The sequence below is a fragment of the Lynx canadensis genome, chromosome D1 (genome assembly GCF_007474595.2).
Source record: "Lynx canadensis isolate LIC74 chromosome D1, mLynCan4.pri.v2, whole genome shotgun sequence".
NCBI lineage: Eukaryota > Metazoa > Chordata > Mammalia > Carnivora > Felidae > Lynx > Lynx canadensis.
Genome location: NC_044312.2, coordinates 39389837 through 39409057, shown reverse-complemented (window position 1 = coordinate 39409057; position 19221 = coordinate 39389837). Strand labels below are relative to the sequence as shown.

The 19221-nt window shown below is 50.9% G+C and overlaps 1 protein-coding gene across 2 annotated transcripts; it reads right to left on the bottom strand.

Moving 5' to 3' along the window:
* Positions 1-2528: 2528 nt before the first annotated feature.
* On the bottom strand, positions 2529-15699 carry GPR83 (G protein-coupled receptor 83). 2 transcript variants are annotated; one of them, XM_030333309.1, is made up of 4 exons: positions 15316-15699; positions 10879-11004; positions 8482-8615; positions 2529-5120 (listed from the first exon to the last, which is right to left on the bottom strand). In XM_030333309.1, the coding sequence occupies exons 1-4, from the start codon at positions 15697-15699 to the stop codon at positions 4496-4498; spliced, it is 1269 nt and encodes a 422-aa protein (XP_030189169.1). In that variant the 3' UTR covers positions 2529-4495. The 2 variants fall into 2 exon arrangements, with proteins under 2 accessions (XP_030189169.1, XP_030189170.1); XM_030333310.1 differs by lacking the exon at positions 10879-11004.
* Between the last annotated feature and the right edge of the window lie 3522 nt (positions 15700-19221).

The following is a 19221-nucleotide window of genomic DNA, read 5'->3' as shown; positions in this document are numbered from 1 at the left end:
CTTTGTCCCAATACCGACAAACGTAGATGCTCTCCAGGGTCCCCTGGGACCTTTGCCTGCGAGAAGGCCATAGGGCCTCTACCAAATGCACTCCAAGCAGGGGAACTGCTTCTTCCTGTGTGGCACATGGACTCCTTGGACACTACCGCCTGCTACTGGGGATTTGCCCCGCTTCTTCACCAGAACACCTCCAGGCACTGAGTTCCGCTGTTTAGAGGATCCTGGTGGTATTGAAACTCTCTCCTTTCTCCCTGTCAGTAGTTTTGGGGAACAGATTTCTTGTCCAGTCTCTTGTGAGTGTTTTCACTCTTCCTCTCTTTCTCTCCAGCTCTCAGGGGGAGTGCTTTTCTTGCACAATCCCAATGCACTGCACTCTCCCCCTTTCTCTTTCTCTCTCTGTCCTCTCTCCACAAAAACAGCTCTCTACCCTCTGCAGCACCATGGCTTTCCTCTCCCCAGTTCACCTCTCCACACTGCATACCTGCCACGTTCTGGGGCTCAAGTTATGCAGATTGTTGCTTTAATCTTCAGGTCAATTTCCTAGGTGTTCAAAATGGTTTGACGCTGATCTCGCTGGGTTTCAGGGATGAGACAAGCTCAGGTCCACTATACTGCCTCTCCATCTTAACTCCTCTTATTTGTTCCTTCTTGCACTACTCCTTGAAATGAGAGAGAATGGTGGGGCAAGGGCGGGTACACAGAGATGTCGAAACAAGATGCTAATGAACTGATCTCACAGCACTATGAGCATCTTCTGCCACCTGCCTGTAGGCAACACTCAAAGGCAAGCTTGTTTCCCCAGTCACTGCTCCCTTGCCATCTTCCAGATTTGCCCCTGGCCCCAGACACTCTCGCATGCCTCCCATACCCTAGAGCCTAGAGCTTGGTCAGCAGCATAGAAGCCCTGATGGCACATCATACCAGTTTGGAGCAGTAAGGGTTTAGCTGAGCTCTTCCTGTGCAGTCTGAGGACCCTGAGGCCTGGGCTGGCTATGAGACAGCTATTTGCCTTGACAACCTATTATGGTTGGTCAAGCAGGGCACCAGCAATCTGGAAGTCACTTACAGTTCGTTTGTAAGATGTGTCTAACCAGAATTGAGTCCTCAAGGCAGCATAAGATCCTGCCTGTACCAGAACCATGGACTCATTGGCCATGAAGCTGCAAGGGCCTTGGGGTCCACCTAGTAGTCAAGCATTTCCCAAAGCAAAACTCAAGCGCTGATTTTTAGGATGGCTAACAGGTTTTACCCCCAAAAAGTGTCTCACAATCAAGGAAATTTGTAGAACCTTGAATTAAAAACAAATTACGATTCTTTTTTACATGCCTTCTCAGAATTTAATTTCCAAGAAGGTAGAATTTCCCAAATTTTGCTGTGTGACCCTTCGCTGGAAGCCAAGTTTCCTTAACCGTAATGCAGAAATTATAATGCCCACCTTGGAGAATTGCTGTGAGGTTGAATGAGATCATGAGCTGAGAAGCATTTAGCATAGTATCTCACATACTATGGTCAGCAAATTTTACTTCCCTTCTCTTTCTCCTACGCCTTTCATTGTTCTTTCAAATCTTCCCCTAGGCTCGGTAAATTACCCCTATATACAACCTTCTGTGAAATTATGTGAAACCGATTTCCTGGCCTCTTGATGGCATCAGAGTATTTATGTATGCCACAAAGCTTCCTACCCAGCTTATCTGGAGGACGGGGGAACCCCGGAACCAATGGGGCAGAAATCCTGGTAAACACAAAAATGCGGCACCCACGGCACAGTGCGAGTGGGGGGACCGATCCCCAGTCTCCAGTGGCAGCTTTGCCTCTTCCCAAATCACCAAGGACTCACAGGTGGAGTCCTAAGTTCTCAGCACAGATTCACAATCACAAAAGAGGCGACGTGGCTGCCAGCTCACTGGAAGAAGCTCTAGACCAAGATGAGAGGTTTTCAGCTGGCTATTTACCCTAGCCAAAGCATGGTGGCACTTCCTCAGTTGTGAAATGCAGGGATGTGGGCAGATGATCTTGACGCTCTCTTCGTAATTTGCACAGATCCCCATTTTAAAGGTTACCAGCTGTAGTTTAATCAGAAGTCCAAGAAACATAGTCCATGCACCCCAAATATATTTTATTGAGAGCGGAGCAATTACAATAAAGTACTCGTTACGGCACACTGGAAAGGCTCAAGTCCTACAAATTTCACATTCACAAATACAAATCGCTGTTTGCTCTGAGGCACACAGGGAACAAGGGGAATGGGGAAGACAAGGTACTGACGGGAGACCCGGACCTATGGGCCATCTGTGAGTCTTCCTCCAGGGAAGGGCCTTCTCTGACTTGGCAGTATTTCTAAAAATTTTTTTTACATTTATTTATTTTTGAGAGACAGAGAGAGACAGAGTGTGAGCGGGGGGGGGGGGGGGCAGAGAGAGAGAGGGAGACACAGAATCCGAAGCAGGCTCCAGGCTCTGAGCTGGCAGCACAGAGCCCAACGCGGGGCTCGAACCCACGAACTGTGAGATCATGACCTGAGCCGAAGTCAGACGCTTAACTGACTGAGCCACCCAGGTGCCCCGGCAGTATTTCTAGATTCCCTCAGAGAGGAGCAAAGCAAAGCTCTCCCCATGATTCCAGAGCAGGACCAACTATCTGTAGTCTTGCTACCTATTCTCTTTCTAGTTCAAAGAATTTCCATGGCAGCATTAGGATGAAACGATTAGCTACTTCTGGACACCACAGAGACAGGAGGCACAGGCATGGGAGCCATTTGGCCTGAAAAATCCATCTTGGGATCCATACGGGCTTAGAAGCCTCTCTGTCCCATGGAAGTCAAACATTTCATACATTCTCATAAATAGACTAGTATAATGGACCCCCATGTCTCATTATAGGAAAGTAGATGATAAGACCGAGTTCAATTTCAATTAACAGCCAAGAGATCTAAGTAAACCTTGGATAAAGCCCTTCTCCCCAAACCTCAGTTTTCTACTCAGCTGCATATCCATGTTTGCTTTCAAGTCTATCTGGTGTTAGAAAGGAACCTAAAACCAGTGTGAGAATGGCAATTGCTTAGGGTGGGTGAATTAAGCACTATTCTGCCTTTGTCTTCCGGGTGACCTAGTGAGTCTCTCAAGACCAGATGAACGATGATGAAAACAGTCTCTGGAATGATATTTCTCTGGCATGTTGAGTCCTTAAAGACCATCACAATGTCGTAGGTTTCTGTAAGTGACACGTGAGCCACTAGGGTGATGTTGACAAGTGAGTTGTCTTCAGGGAACTGGCGTGAAGAAGCCTTATTATTTAGACAACACAGAGAAGTGGCCTGTCTAGACAGCTTGCAGGGATGAAGTGTCTAAGTACAATTATTTCTGGCATGTTGGAAAGACTGCTCCATCGTCTCCTGTAAAAGCAGGGCAGTGTTTTTACCACCTCTTGTTCTATGTGAGTGCAAAGGAGAAGGAATTATGCCTCCTTGGATGAGTTTTGTTCCCTGGCTCATCACGATGGCCGCCATCTGAGAAGAGGTACTTCATCTGGGTCTTTCCCACCACTGGGTACAGGATGATGGCAGTCTGTTGGCTTTGACAGCCTTCTCCTTGTGTTCCTCTCCCACCTCTTCTTCCAACTCTTCCCGTGGACACTGTTCCTGGGAGAGGGGCTCAGAAGTTCCCTGCTATGCCCTGTTTCTTGCTTATCTCTACAGGGAAAAGTGTAATTCAGAACGGAATGAAAAGTGCATGCACACACATGCACACACGCATGCGCACAGACACACAAAGGAAAAAAGTTGCAAGTGAATCCACAGCACGTTAACAAAACTCATCACAGTTGGTGGGAGAACGGGGTGATTTTTGTTTTCTTCTTTGTGCTTTTCTAAATTTTCCAAAGTTTTATAGTAATAATTCTTTAAGAGAACGCAGTAATTTCTCTTTGCTTTCAGGGACTGAATTGGCCCTGTCTTGTCATGTACCCAAGCCAGCCACCACACGGCTGTGATTCATCCTGGCCCAGGACTTTGGGAAGTGAGGCGAAAAAAACGTGGCATCTCTGGCTCACTCACCTTTTGCTGGCATGAACCTTTTTCAAGCAGAGTTCTGTGCATCTGGGTCAGCCACACCCCAAGTATGACTCAGGTGTCCTTTGCGGATGTTCCATGGTAGGGAGTATTGTCAGGCAGCTGACTCAGCCCTCATGTGGGCTGCAGCTTCCCTGGGTTCTCTGGCTCAGGGAACCCAGGTGATATGCTTTGCAGCATTTCTTGGACAGGAATTCACAAACACATGTCTAATTGGGTGTTGCCTTTTAGTTTTCACACCAAATGGGGTAGAAGGCTAGACAGAGCTTCCTGGGAAATGAAGACTCCCATGGCTTCTGTAGGACCTTGTTTTTAGCACTGTGAGGGCCATGGGTGAGAGGACAGGCTTCTTTTCCAGTCTCTGTCCTCAGGCCCTTTCCCAGCCTCAGTTGGAGAGAGAGCTCGCCCCCTGCCTCTTCTCACTCTCCCCTAACTCACTGCCACGATGGGCTCCACAGAAGACAGGTCTGTCTTCCCAGACTGTAGTTGGGAGGAGGGCAGGAGGTTGTTGGCTAGCGGAGCCCTCCGGCCACTGCTCTTCTCTGTCCAAGCCACCCTGAAGGAAGGGACTGGGGAGGGTGGCCTTTCCTCCTGGGGCTTGGGCAGCCTTTGGCACATGCTCAGTAATGCCTTCAGCTCGACCCTGAAGTTCTCGTTGAGCCAGCAGTAGATGAAGGGGTTGTAGCAAGTGCTGCTCATGGCAAACCAGTGGAAGGCGAAGTAGAGGGCGTTGTTGGTGTGGATGACCTTGCTGGACAGGAGGAGGACATAGCAGTTGAGGGGGAACCAGCAGAGGGCAAAGAGGACCACCACCAACATCAGCATCTTCATGGTCTTCTTCTTCTTCCGCCGCAGGGCCAGGTACTGCTCCGTGGTCACATCGCCGATCGTGTTGCACATCCACAGCTTCTTGGCCACGCGGGCATAGGCCACGGAGATGATGAGGAGGGGTAGGATATAAAGCAGGATGAAGGTGGCCAAGTCCAGATACTTCCAGAAGAGGTCAGCTGGCTCAGGGAAGTCTGGCAGGCACAGGGAGCGGACAACGTCCTCGCTGGTGACAGGGGAGAGAGGGCGACAGAGAAACAGAGATAAAGACAGAGGGAGGCAGAGAGAGAGGAAGAGAGAGGAAGGGTGTGCCATTAGTGTGGAAAGGCCTCGTCCCAAGATTCTGGCTCTCCCACTAGATTGGGGGTTTTATAGAGACAAGGAAAACACCTGCTCTCTCTGTGTTGTCTTAAACTTATATAATTCCTAGCCTGTAACAGAGACCCAGTAAATATCTGTTCAATGAATGAATACAACACTGGCATTCCTAGTCTTAGAACTAACTCATCCTGAGAGCACAATGTGCTCAGGAAACGTTGGAATTCCTCCATTCCAGAGGGGAACTAAGGAATGGGGCAAAGAAATGATGGATCTTCGGAATGTGAGCGGCAAAGCCCGAACGAACACACCTTCAGCCATACGTGTAACAAGTATCTATTTTCCATGGAATGTACCCAGTCCTCCTTGAAGAAACCCTAGAGCTGATGTGTTGAGACTAGGCAGACTATGACCCCCTGAAAGAGGGGGCACAAATCACCCACACAGGGCTGGCCAGTATCACCCTTGGTGTCCAAGCTCCCACTTTGGGGAAGTGAAAACCTTAGGGCCATTTTGATTGAAGGCGCAGTTTGAATACACTCACACAAAGGAAGTAAAGTCACCAGATATATTACTTACAAATCCCAGCATGGAGACGCCAGGAGCTGAGGGGAAGGGCAGTCCTCTGTCCCAGGTCATGAGCAAGCAGGAGATAGAGAGCAGGGTTATAAGCACCCATTACTTATAGGGTGGTTGAGGCACAGTCACCAATTTTTCACAGCCTCAACCCGGAGTGGTTAGTTTATTTTTTGAGAGAGAGAGAGAAAGTGTGAGCAGGGGAGAGGGACAGGGGAGAGAGAGAGAGAGAGAGAGAGAGAGAGAGAGAGAAAATCTTAAGCAGGCTCCACACTCAGTGCAGAGCCCGACGCAGAACTGGGATCATGACCTGAGCCAAAATCAAGAGTTGGATGCTCAACTGACTGAGCCACCCAGGTGCCCCTCTGAGTGGTCATTTTATTTTATTTTATTTATTTATTTATTTATTTATTTATTTATTTATTTATGGGACAGAGAGAGACAGAGCATGAACGGGGGAGGGGCAAAGAGAGAGGGAGACACAGAATCGGAAACAGGCTCCAGGCTCTGAGCCATCAGCCCAGAGCCTGACGCGGGGCTCCAACTCACGGACCGCGAGATCGTGACCTGGCTGAAGTCGGACGCTTAACCGACTGCGCCACCCAGGCGCCCCTGAGTGGTCATTTTAAAACGTGACCTGGGGGCACCTGGGTGGCTCAGTCAGTTAGGTGTCCGACTTTGGCTCAGGTCATGATCTCTGTGAGTTCAAACACCAAGTCGGGCTCTGTGCTGACAGCTTGGAGCCTGGAGCCCGCTTCCGATTCTGTGTCTCCCTCTCTCTCTCTGCCCCTCCCCCGCTTGTGCTCTCTCAAAAATACATGTTAAAAAAAACAAAATGGTGACCAGGAAAAGCAAGGCAGGAACTTGTGGTGGAATCCTAACCTTGAGTCCCAATCTAAATGCCCAGACTGTGGGTGTGAACAAGGGTTGTCATACTGTTAAAATGTCTAGGCAGCAACTCAAAATGGCTGTTTCTTCAGCGCATTATGTCACTTGTACACTTGTTATATGTGCTGATGGCCATCACTACTGAAAGAAACAGAATTCTCTTTGCTTTCGTTAGCAGAAAAAAAAAATAGCTCCCCATATGTGAAGGCAGATGGGGGTCTGAGTGCTAGGAGATTTGGGTATGCGATTCGTTCCGATACCGTAGAATTTGGGGAGGGAGAAGCCTTTGTAAATTACAGTCGACCCTTGAGCAACATGGAGGTTAGGGGCACCGACCCCTGTGCCGTTGAAAACCCATGCATGACTTTTGACTACCCCCAAATCTAACTACTAATAGCCTACTATTGACTGGAAGTCACATCGATAACATGAACAGTTGATTAATACACATTCTGTTGGTGTATGATACACTGTGTTCTTACAAGAAAGTAAGCTAAGGAAAAGAAAATGCTATTAAAATCATAAGGAAGAGAAAATACACTTATGGTACTGTACCATATCAATCGAAAAAAATCCACACAGAAGTGGACCCACACAGTCCAAACTAGCGTCGCTCGGGGTCAAATGTAGTTGTAATCAGCCTTCAGAGCTTGTTCTCCTGACCCTGCTTATGTCATAGGAATGTGTGTTTTGAAGTGTATGTTTCAGGCAGAGCAGCACATAGTTATTGCAGGACACACGTGGCTACTGGTCTGGAGCGCCAGGATGCTAGCTCCCGGGCAAGCCACAAGAAGCAGCTGGCACCTGTGATATTGCAGGGACCTAGCACTACCGTAGGACCACTAAAATCATTTCCTACAGATCCACTAAGACCCAGAGGTGGCTGGGAGTTTTCGATTTCTGCAGGGAAGACCCAGAGGTGGCTGGGAGTTTTCGATTTCTGCAGGGAAGACCCAGAGGTGCCTGGGAGTTTTCCATTTCTGCAGGGAGCCCAGAATATGACAGCCCAGCATCCTGGCCTCAAGGCTGAACAAACTCTGTGTTATCTTTGCTCTTAGAGCCCCCTGTGCTGCTGCCTGTAGCTCCTCCTGACATCCCTCCAATGCCAACATTGCACCCTCCCTTGGTCTCTTGCTATCCTGCCTGCTCACTCCCTTATCCATCACTCCCGGGAGCACTTCCTTAAAAAATCCTAAGCACGATCTGTATCTCACGGTCTATTTCTAAGGAACCTCCTCTAAAACAAGTACGAACTGATGAAAATCACTCTAGCTTGCTCATTCGTTCATCCATTCAGTAATTATGTATTGAGGGGCTGTTATATGGAGACAGTAGGTCAGGTGCTAGGGACACCAGGAAATTCTTGTTCTGCGACAGCACAGGACAAAGAAACCTGAATGGGAGGTAGGAGATAGAACATCCTGCCTCAGACACACAGACACATGCGTGCTTTATTTATACGTTGTGCGAGAGAATGTAAATGTTGCCATTTTAAACAAGGCCTGGGTGACTTTGATTCTCAGTCTGTGTGAGTACCTGTCCCCAGCGAAAGAAGCTGTTGGCTCCTGCCCTGACCTCGCAGACAGGCTGGGTGGAGAATAAGGAGGGAGCTAAAGTTGCTGAGAAGAAAAGGTGAGGAAAAGCAGAACAAATGCCACAGATAGGACCCAGATTTGGAAGCAAGAGAATGGGAGGCAGAAGTGCTGGGTGCAGCAGATACCGGTCACTCAGACTCAGAGGGGGCTCAGACTTCCCTCTGTCAGGGCCCTCTGAGTCCCCAAGCTGCTCCCGACTAGCCAACTCACCTGTACTTGAAGGTAAATAATTTCTGGCAGATGGCGTGTGGGAGTGAAAAGAACGTAGCCATGGTCCAGATGACCGTGACATAGATGACACCTTTTGTGATCGAGATCCGGGGTTTTAATGGATGCATAATGACCTGGAAAACAAGCAAACTGTGCATCACTGGCTGAAGAAGTCTGGAAGCAGATCAAATCTCAATGACGGAGCTCACGTGCCACACTAAGGCAGGTAGGTCCTATTTATAAACAAGCACCCCTTCATTCAGTGTTAAGCCCCTGAGCTGCACCACCCCACGGTCCACCCCCAGAAGCAAAAAGAAGGTATCGTCTGGACTCAGAGACTCCAGGTGGCTCAGATGCCTCTTACAGGTCATATGTAGCAGAACCAGAGTGCAGTGAGGGGATGGGGAAGGGGTGAAGCAGGAGGTCTGCTCGCATGACACCCACAAGGCCAGCAGAGGAACAAGCCACAATCAGCCTCCACCTTGGGATCCGATCTCATTCCGCCATGATTCTAGACCCCTTGGGTTATGGAGGGCTCTGAGAGGATCTGGGGTGACAAGCCTGGAGAGGAGTCTCTATTTGTCATGGGAAGTTGCACTGACATTTATGTGGGGGTTTGCAACACTGTTTACAAAAGCTATTTCTAAATTGTGGGGTCCAGCTTTCCCACCGCTTATAGTAAAGCCTGTGTTACAGGCTTTGAGCTGAAAGGCATTTTGGAATTACTACAGTTGGACAATCCATTCTGCTGAAAGGTTTAAATAAAGATTTGGGAACTCAACGGCATCCTCATGTTAAGATTAGGATCATTATTTCTTGAAAAAGGCATTCTGAGACAGGTGAATCCAGGGTCAGGGAGAGAGGTCCTCAAGAGCTGCCATCACCTAAGGATGTCATCCCAGGACACAGTGGACATTCTGGCTGTGTCCTCCCAAATTTTGTCTCCAGGTTCTTTCAAGATTTGATGAGAGGAAGCGACTAGGCTTTAGAAGCTGCTCAGCACAGCCCCCTTCTGGATTTTGCCATATTTGCCCCTCAGACTCCCTCGTTGTTCGGGTTGCTGAAGACAGTGAAAGCCTGGGTCAGAGGCCCCAGACATCGCTCAAAGATTTCACTGCTTTGGGAAAAGGCCCCATGTTGGGGTTTATGTCACAGCAACGTGATCAGTGTTGGCAAGACTTAACCCCCTTGTTCCTCAGACCCACCTTTGGCCCAAGGGGCAACTGTCGGTGAGGCTGTGTTAAGTGGGGGTAAGCATCGGCCAGGTGGAAGTAATCCAGAGTCCTCTTGTTGAATTAGGGGAGAAGGTTAAGAAAAGGCAGAAAACATTAGCATGCAGCCTTTTCAGACTTTGCCCAGAGTATCTGCAATATAAATGCCAAAATGATGAAATTTCGGGGCTAAAGAGATCTCAAAGTTTGCCAAATCCAATTCCCTACCAGATAACGAACGCCCTCTAAAACATCCCTATCAAGTGTCATCCAGACCTTGCTTAAAAATGGCTGGGGAAATGAAACTCACTACCCGCCCCCCCCACCCCCACCCCGGCAGCTTCGTTCTGCTAGAAAATTCTTTCTCCTACTGAGCTGCACCTTTGAGTCTGCATCTTTGAGGCCTCCTCTCCTTTGCACCTCTTGCAGCTACTCAGAATAAATTCTTCCTCTCTCTGTCCTGCTGGCCCTTATAATATTGGCCACCTTGAGCCTTCTCAGAGTAGGGCGGCCTCATGATCAGGGCAGAGGTATGAAGCCAGACAGACCTCAGTGCTAATCCTGGCCTCATCATTCACCAGGCATGTGATCTCAGGAGGGCTACCCATGCACTCTTCTGAGCTTCCATTCCTTGATTCGGCATAGACCTCGTATACACCATGGATTTACTGAGTTAGCACATGCAAGGTGCTTGGCAGGGAGCCATCCTCTTCCAGGACAGAGTCCTCTTTGATTTCCTTTACCATACCCACCATGTGCCTCTGGTGGGGCAGGGCAGTGGCTGCCTGCTCCTGCCACATGGCACCCTAGCTTGTTTTCTTCCTCAACAACTTGGGCCCCGGGGGCTCCATCCCCCTCGTCTCTGACCTGCAACGATGTGCCAATCTCTTTTCAACTGTGATTTTCGGGTTGGCTTTTCTCCCCCACCCCCAAACAAGCTCGTTAATTTCTGAGACACAAAATATAAGCGATGAGCCTTTGTTAGACCAACAAACTGGGAATAACTTTTTGTGGCACTTAGCACAAACGTTTTAAAGCGCCTCATCTAAGTGCTCATATTAGTCAATAAGAAGACAGATACACTTATTGAAAACTGTGCTAAAATACTGTCTCGAGGGCCCCTGCAGCTCCCTGGAAAGCAAAGCCAGAGGGGGAAGGACCGGGTGTTGGGGGTAGGTGCCCTCACCTGGTGGCGGTCCACAGCAATGGCCGTCAACGTCAGTGCTGAGACATGCAGAGAGCAGTACTGGGCAAAGCGGCTGACGTGGCACATGCCTTTCCCGAACACCCATGTGCTGTTCACAAAGCGGACCTGGAAACCAGCCCACAGAGGTCAGAAGACAAACAGGGCCTTGACCCTGACACCCCTACCCCCATCCGTGGCCTCTGAGGAGCATCCCTTGAGAGGCATCTTCCGGCTCCTCTCTTCTTCCATTCTACACTACTAAATTGTGCATCACACGTGACTTTCTCCAGCATGACTCATTTCCAATCATTCGATTCAACAAAACCTGATCATACCGCCGGGGCCAAGCCTTGTTAGGTGCCAGGAGGGCGTGGGAATACGTGGGCCTTGCAGTTGGACTTCCCACCTCTAACAGTTTGAAGCTATATGACCTTGGGCAAGGTGTGTATAATCTCTCTGAACCTCAGTTTCCTCATTTGTAAAAAAAAAAAAAAAAGGGGGGGGCTTAAAAACTTCTACCTTGTAGGCTTATTACATGGATTAAGGTTTTAAAAATCTATAAAGGGTGGAACACAACGTCTGGCAGATTGGTAGAGAGATATTCTTAGAAATAAATAGTAGCTATTTTTATGGTAATAATAAAATCCATTCTCAGTCCACATGAGTTCAGACTAATGGGGGAGACCCACGTGAAAAATCACAACATAGCGTGTAGGCTGTGCTCTCTAATGTTGACTAAGCAGGCCTTACAACGTCATCTGGGAAGGGGACTGAGGGGCCTAGAGGGGTGGGGGTGGGGCAGAGCGGGAGAATGGCAAGCTGCAGGACAGCGTGAGGCCCTCGGAGCAGGCCCACATAATCCATGGCTACTTGCCCACTCAATCAGTGCCTGGGCAGCTCCTGTGAGTGATGCCCACGCCCAAGAAACATCAAGCACCGATTCTGAACAAGGAGCTTCCCGGTCTGGGTAGAGGACCCAGGCACCTCCGGATGCAAGAAAGATAGTATTCAGTGCCCACAGAAGGCCCAGACAGAGGGCTTCGGGGCCGCAGGGTGGGAACGGAGCGGGCTGAGGTAGAGGGGAAAAATGATAGAGAAAGATCTAGAGCAAGTCAGTCCGACAGAAAGATCATGTAGTGGTGGCCAGCAGAGTCACCCGGGGCAAGGCCCTTGGGCTCCACAAGCACCACTGCCCCCATCTGTAAAATGCGGCTAATGGTCTTCACATGGTTGTTAGGAAAATCAGAGGAGAGATGACGCGTGTAAAGTAGGTGCAGCAGGGCCTAGAACACTAGTAAATACGCCCTCCACTACCCTCGTTATGACACATGAGGCATCGGAGACGAGCTTTAAGAATACGTGGCATTTGTACTTGTGGCAGTAAGAACAAAGGGCTTGGCACTGAGTCAGAAATCCCAGGACCTATTTGAGGAAAGAGGAGTGGGATGGTTTGGCTGGAGGGTGAGAGTTGAGAGACACGGATCGTGTCGCTAGGACAGCAGCTTCATTCTCTGTGAGGCTGGCAGGTGGCAGCCACACGGGGCTTCTGAGCAGTCCGGGAACATTATAGAGCTAGAAATCCTTAGTTCCTCCCACATCCAGTACGTTGCAAAGTCAACCGGTGCCCCTCTCATCCCAAAGTCGTGGCCCTCGTCTCTCACTTGGACCTTTACAGCCTCCCAGCTGCTACCCTTGCCCTCCGGTCTTGTCCACTTGTCATTCAGCCTTCACTCTGCTGATGGGATTTTTCTTAACCAAAAATCAGATGACTGTCACCCTCCTGCTTAGAATCATCCTGGCCCTCAGGACAGAGCCAGATGCCTTAGGAGTCTCCAGGCCCATTCACAAGCTGGCCCCAGCCTTCCTCTCTGGCCCACCTGCACTTGTCCCCACCCCCCACCCCCTGTTCCTCTCCGTTCCTCCCACCATGCTTCCTGCCTCGTTGCTGCAGCTACATCAAGCCTCTCAACATTCCCTCAACACACCATGAACTCTGAAGCCCTTTGTTCTCCAGGTCCCTCTGTCTGCATTGAGCGTTCATCTTGACCTGGGAAATTCCTGCTCTTCCAGGCCCTTTGAAATGTCACGTTCTTTGCACAGTCTCCTTTGACTCTCTCATTTGACCCTGGCAGGACAGAATAAATGATTCTCTCCTCCAGGCTCCACAGCACTCCAGGCGTGCCTCTGCCATGGGAATTGTAAGTACCTGTTTGCTCTTCTCTCAATGACCAGGGCTGGGCTTCATGCTCGCTGTCGTGTGTAAAGTGAACAGAAAAGGAAACCAGGTTGCAAGAATACTGTCACCAACTAGCTGGAAGGCAGGATGCCTTACCTAGTCAATTAGCAATTGATACACCAGCTGTGGCACAAAGCAGCGTCCTGGGGGGGGGGGGCATTGAATGGACTGGATTTCGTGGGTGGGGGGTGACCTAATGATTTCTGCTAACATTTCCAGAAGCTTCGATTTACTGCTTGACTATCAAATAGGCCCACGTGCACTGCCATTAAGTAGGAATGTGAGTAGGGCTTAGGAGATCCTCCCCCTCAACCCTTTCATTCTCCCTGCTTGCCAGCACCTTGTAAGCTCTGACAGGAATTCAGATTGGGGCAGTTACACGGGTCAGGTTCAAGGCCAGGCTGCTTTGGATTATCTTAGAGGAGTGCTGGGTTCTCAGGACCCTGATCCTCCTCTCTTGCAGGAGATCATCCAAGGCTGGACTTGTCAGGCCCCAGCCACAGCCTAGCGTGGGGTTCATGGTTTCTCTCTCCCATCCCCCAGCCTCTTCTGTGCATACTGCTCTGAGCAGTAGCACAGGGGCCATGACCCGGGGCCAGTTCTCATCCTGGGTATCCCAGCCCAACCCTAGCATTGCAGATGGTCAGGATAGAAACCAAGGGGGCAGGGGCAACCAAGGAGAGCCAGAGATACACAATCTCATGCTTCAAGGTAAGAGGCAGTTACCTTGGCAGGGTGGGGCCTGGTATTTGAAAGCCCTTTTGGCCTTGGCTAGAGAATATAAACTGGCAGGAGAGCAGGAAAAATCCATGTTTCAGAATAGTGGAAGCTTAGCATGGTCCAAGAAGCCCTCCTCACCCACCACCCCCAGCGCTAGGTGGCTTAGTGGACAGACCTCTGACTTGAGTCAGGAAAGTAATTCTCATCGTGGCTCGGCCAATTACTAGCTAAGTGACCCTGGACAAGGCATTGAACCTCTGTGTGCCTTAGTTTCCTCATCTGCAAAATGTAATATTCTTGTGAGGACAAAGGTAGAACGTAGTTTTAAAATGTGAGGTTTAGAAGGACGTGCATGCAGGTGGATGGATTTGTGGGAGTTCACCCTCTTCTGGCTTGTCTATTATTTCTGGTTGCGTGTGTGTATATGTGTGAGAGAGAGAGAGAGACAGAGAGCAAGGTACGAACAGACACTGTTTTGGTAGTAACTCAAATAACGGTAAGGTTATTCCATAAGGTGAAAAAATGTAACACTCATGCTGCAGAAACATAAGGGGTAACTGTCAGTAGATTGCTCAGTCATCGCCCTCACGGTCCCAAACCACCCATGAGCACCAGGCTCCCAAGTCACAGAGGGGCAGAAATGACACCACTAACGCTGAGCAGCCAAGGCTTGGGGACGGGAGCCACATCTGCCACGATGGGCACGTACCCCCGGCCTATTCCTGGGCCCCAAGCCCACCTCATTCCCATGTCTTCCCCAACACACACTGCCTACACAGCCTCACTGTCAAACCACAAAAGAGAAACACAATTTAAATAAGTTGTCTAGGAAAACGCACTGAAGTTTCCATTAACAATTAGCAACTGACATATCGGCTGTGGCACAAAGCAGTCTCCTAGGGTGGGGGTGTGGGAGAGCATTTAATGCACTGGATTTCGGGGGTGGGGGGTGACCTAACAATCTCTGCCAACGTTTCCAGAAGCTTCGATTTACTGCTTGACGATCAAATAGGCCCACGTGCACTGCCATTAAGTAGGAAATGGTCATTTGCTCCCGGCTGAGCTCAGACACTCCAATCATTGACCCCATGGCCCCCAGCTGCAGAAGGTGATGAGACAGAGACCGAGAGGGGAAGAGAACGAGAAAAGGAAGAAGGACGGAAGCAAGGGAGGGAAAAGGGAGGGTAGAGACCCAGATGGAGGAACAGACAGAACGACAGTCACAGGGAGGGAAAAAGATGAAGACACAAAGAAAACGGAGAGGGACAGAAAGTCTACGAAGTGGAGAGAGTTGAGAGGGGAGCTGAGAGGGCAGAGGGGGAAGGAGCTGGAAAGGCGCAGCCAGCCAGCGGGACCCAGGAAGCGCGGAGGAAGAGAGGGGCTGGGGCAGCGGGGCGGGAGGGGAGCGGAGGGCTTGGGGGGGGGGGGAAGGAGAGCCGAGCCCGCCACGGCGGGCGGGCGGGCGGGAGCAGGGGCCTCACCAAGGTGAAGGGCGTGTTGAGCAGCGTGATCATGATGTCGGCGACCGCCAGGTTGACGATGAAGAGGCTGGTGGCCGAGTGCATCCGCTGGTTCTTGAAGATGACATGACAGACCAGCACGTTGCCGAAGAGCGAGAAGACGATGATGAAGGAGTAAGCCACGATGAGCAGGGCTTTCACCGTGGGGTTCTGGGACTCGGCCCCGTAGCGCCTCCGGCCCACAAAGTTCTGCCAGTCGGAGAAGGTGTAGTTGCTCCAGAAGAAGTGCGAGGCGTTGGGCACGGCCAGGGCCGCCTCCAGGCCCGGCTCGTCGGCCCGGCCCTCGGGGCGCTCGGCGGCTCGCACCAGGGGGAGCAGGCAGAGCAGCACCCCGCGCGGGCCCATCCCGCAGCAGCCCCAGCGCCGCGCCCGCGCCCGCCCGGAGGGGAGCGCGCGGGGCCGCCGGCCGCACTTCGCCGGCGCTGCGCCCACCCGGCCGCGAGCGCGCGGGCGCCTCCGCCTCTCGGGCGGCTCGGGCTCGGGCTCGGGCTTCCGCTCCGGCTCCGGCTGCGGTGACGCGCGCCCGCTCCGCCTGGCCGGCCGCCTCTGCGGGAACGCAACTCCGCGGGGCTTCCACGGCGCTCTCCCCGGCGCGCGTTCGCCCGCTGGCTTGCCGGCGCCCCCCCCCCCCCCACCGCGCCCGCTCCCACGCCGGGAATGCAACTCCGCCCGGCTTCCGAGCCTCTTTCCCCGCCGCGCGCACTCCGCCCGCTCCCACGCCGGGAGCGAAACTCCGCCCGGTTCGCAGGGCTTTTCCTAAGTCACACTCGCCCCTCCATCCCGCCTCAGCCTAGCTACGGCCGAGGGAGCAGGCGGGCGGGCGGAAGACGCCCGCGGCGGGGGGTGGGGGGGTCGGGGCGGGGGGACGCGGCAGGCGGTCAAGCTGGGTCTGCCGGCCCCAGGCTGCTCCCCGTGCAGAGACTCGGGTGCCTTCCACCTGTTTCCGTCAGAGCGTCAGCCCTGCGGTGGATCCCAGTCCCGCAGTGCTGGGGACACAGGCGAGCGATGCCATAGATGTCATTAGGGTTTCTCCAAGCCCCCTCACTGACCCCACTTCGGACTTGCTGGACGTTTTGTTTCCTTACGGTTCTTAAAACAGTGTGGGGCGGGGGGGGGGGGGGCTTGGTTTTCCAAAGAAAACCTTCAAAGCAGGACACTCTTCTGCCAGGATCAGAGAATCAAAGGAATAATAAGTAGGTTTTGAAGCTGTCGTAAGGGAGATTATCCACGCATTTTGTTCTCTGCCTACTTTACAGGAAATCTTGATCTCTCGCTCACCCGTTTTCATTCCTACTGTGAAATCTCTCCTAGTCACCCCAGACGGGTCACCCATTAACCCCCATCCCGTGGAATCGGGATCTTAGCACAGCTGTGTCACTTCCTAGCTATGGAATCCCGGGCGAGTTACGTAACTTTTCTGGCCTCGGTGAAAGGGTTTCCTTTTCCCGCGCGTGGGGTTTTCGGAGACCCCTGTATGGATGTCCCACCACCTTGCTCTCGGTGCTAGATATGCAGTAATTGGTTGACTACGTGTAACTGACCTCCCCCTCCCCCCCCCATTCAAATGGTAAACGGTAGACTCTTTATTCTGTCATTTCCCCCAGCTGAGTGAGCAGTGCCTTTGGGCTGGGACTCCCATCAAAGGACTCCATCAAAGGGGACTCCCATCAAATAACCGTCTGAGAAGTCCACTTGGCCCAGGGGAAAGCCTGCTCCTGTGTCCCACCCAAACCCTGGGGAATGGGCCCCTCCCACCAGCCACCTCTCACTTTGGAATTTTCCAGGAAAGTTAGATGTCAGCTTCTTTACCCCTTCAAACTCCAGGGACACAGCTCAAGCTCTCCCACTAATAAGCAGCTAGAAGATGGCTTAAGTGTCACCATAGTAAAACACAGGTGCTCTTCCTGAGGTGGGAGGGAGTCTGGGAAGACTTCGGGAAGAGTGATACCTGGCAGGTCCCACGGAGGTAGGTGGTTGGAATAGGGGATTATGTGACTGGTCCTAGGAGAAGGGACAGGGATGCCGGGCAGATGAAGTAATAGGTGGTTAGCTCTAGAAAAGAAACCAAGGGGCTGTCTGTAAGCATTAACTCAAGAGCTTGGGTGGACTTGATGTTCTACTAAGATGATGTGGCACCATCTCAGGGAGGCAAGGCTGGAACGTGACGGCAATTTAGAGAACAGAACAAGGCTAGGCAGCATCAAACACAGAGGAAGAAATCAAAGGTAGGCAGTGCTCTTCGAAGCACAGTCTTTCAAGTCCCCTGCTTGGTGCTCTGTGACAGTCACGCCAATCTGGAGCACCTGACTAATGCCTTCACTTTGATTCCTTGTTCCCGATGCCTGCCTTGGAGACGTAAGGGCATTTGTGCCAGGTGCCTGAAACCTGTCCCTGAAAGACAAGGTGACCTATGTTAGTTCTTAGCTTTCCACAGAAGCACATCCTGAGACATAGATTCCAGTGCAAGGGTTTATTTGGAAAGTGAAGGCAAACACCGCGAGTGGGGTGGAAAAGTGAGACGAGCACGGGAAGGTGGCCAATAGAGTATTGTCAGGCCAGCTACCAGCGAGTGATGGGAACATAATCCTGCCAGGAAAGCCAGCGTCAGGAAGACACGTCAGCTATCCAAACCAACGGACGAGAGCTGGCTATCTACCCACCAACCCCTGTCAAGCACAGGAACAGGCCAGTGCTTAATGAAATAAGTACCTCCCTCCATCCACCCCACAGCAAGACCAAAACTAAGGTTTTAAAAAAGTTCTTTCCTCAGGGGTGCCTGGGTGGCCCAGTCAGTCAAGCGTCCAACTTCGGCTCAGGTCATGATCTCGTGGTCTGTGAGTTCTAGCCCCACGTCGGGCTCTGTTCTGACAGGTCAGAGCCTGGAGTCAGCTTTGGATTCTGTGTCTCCCTGTCTCTCTGCACCTCCCCCACTCATGCTCTGTCTCGCTCTGTCTCTCAAAAATAAATAGATGTTTAGAAAATTTTTTTTTAAAGTTCTTTCCTCAGAGGGCTTAAAGGTCCTGTAACATTACCATTGCTATTACGAAGAAGATTTGGGAGGACACAAAGCTGCTCCTCCAGAACAAGGCAGCTCCTTCCTTGTGTGCATTCTGAATAAAACCAAGGATACCATGCATAGTCAGGATGTGCCAAATAGTAATTATATTTTTGTCTCTAATTATAGTCACATGCATTAAACATACTGAGGAACAGAGGAGAGTTTAACTCTTTCGAGTGGACTTGAAACAAAAGGAAAATAGGAAGTCACCTCACAAGTATTCACAAGACCAAGAATTATAGAATAATAATATAATTATAGAATAATAATATAGAATTCAGAGCCTCACTCCATCTGCAAGCAATTGCTCCTTTGACACCAATATTAGTTCCTGAAAAGGTCCTACTTGAGTTCAAAACTCACCACACCCACAAATCTTCTCTGGTGCCAATCATCGTGGCAGAGGGGAAGAAAGAACAATTAGCATCCTGCCAGGCAACGACAGTCACTCATAGTTGATCTATTTTAATGGCAAAGGTTGGATGTCATCATACTTTAGTTACAAATGAATCAAATAAGGGCTCCTGGGTGGCTCAGTTGGTTGAGCGTCCAACTCTTGATTTCAGCTCCGGTCGTGATCCCAGGGTCGTGGGATGGAGCCCCGAGCTGGTCTCCACACTAAGTGTGGAGCTTGCTTAAGATTCCCTCTCTCTGTCTCTGCCCCTCTATCCTGCTCTCTTTCTCTCTCTAAAATATAAAAGAAATGAATCAAGTAGACTTGACATATAAAATATGGCTTAAGATATTCTCAATGCAATAGAAACGCAGTGTGTGGGCATGTTACACTTGGAATCAGTTTCCAAGTTCCA

Excerpts from the sequence above, each read along its gene's own strand:
- GPR83 (XM_030333309.1), bottom strand. The coding sequence starts at position 15,699 with ATGGGCCCGCGCGGGGTGCTGCTCTGCCTGCTCCCCCTGGTGCGAGCC. Across the intron at positions 11,005-15,315 it reads TCAACACGCCCTTCACCTTG|GTCCGCTTTGTGAACAGCAC; the intron begins GTGAGGCCCCTG and ends GCTGGTTTCCAG. Across the intron at positions 5,121-8,481 it reads TTATTTACCTTCAAGTACAG|CGAGGACGTTGTCCGCTCCC; the intron begins GTGAGTTGGCTA and ends CCCTGTCACCAG.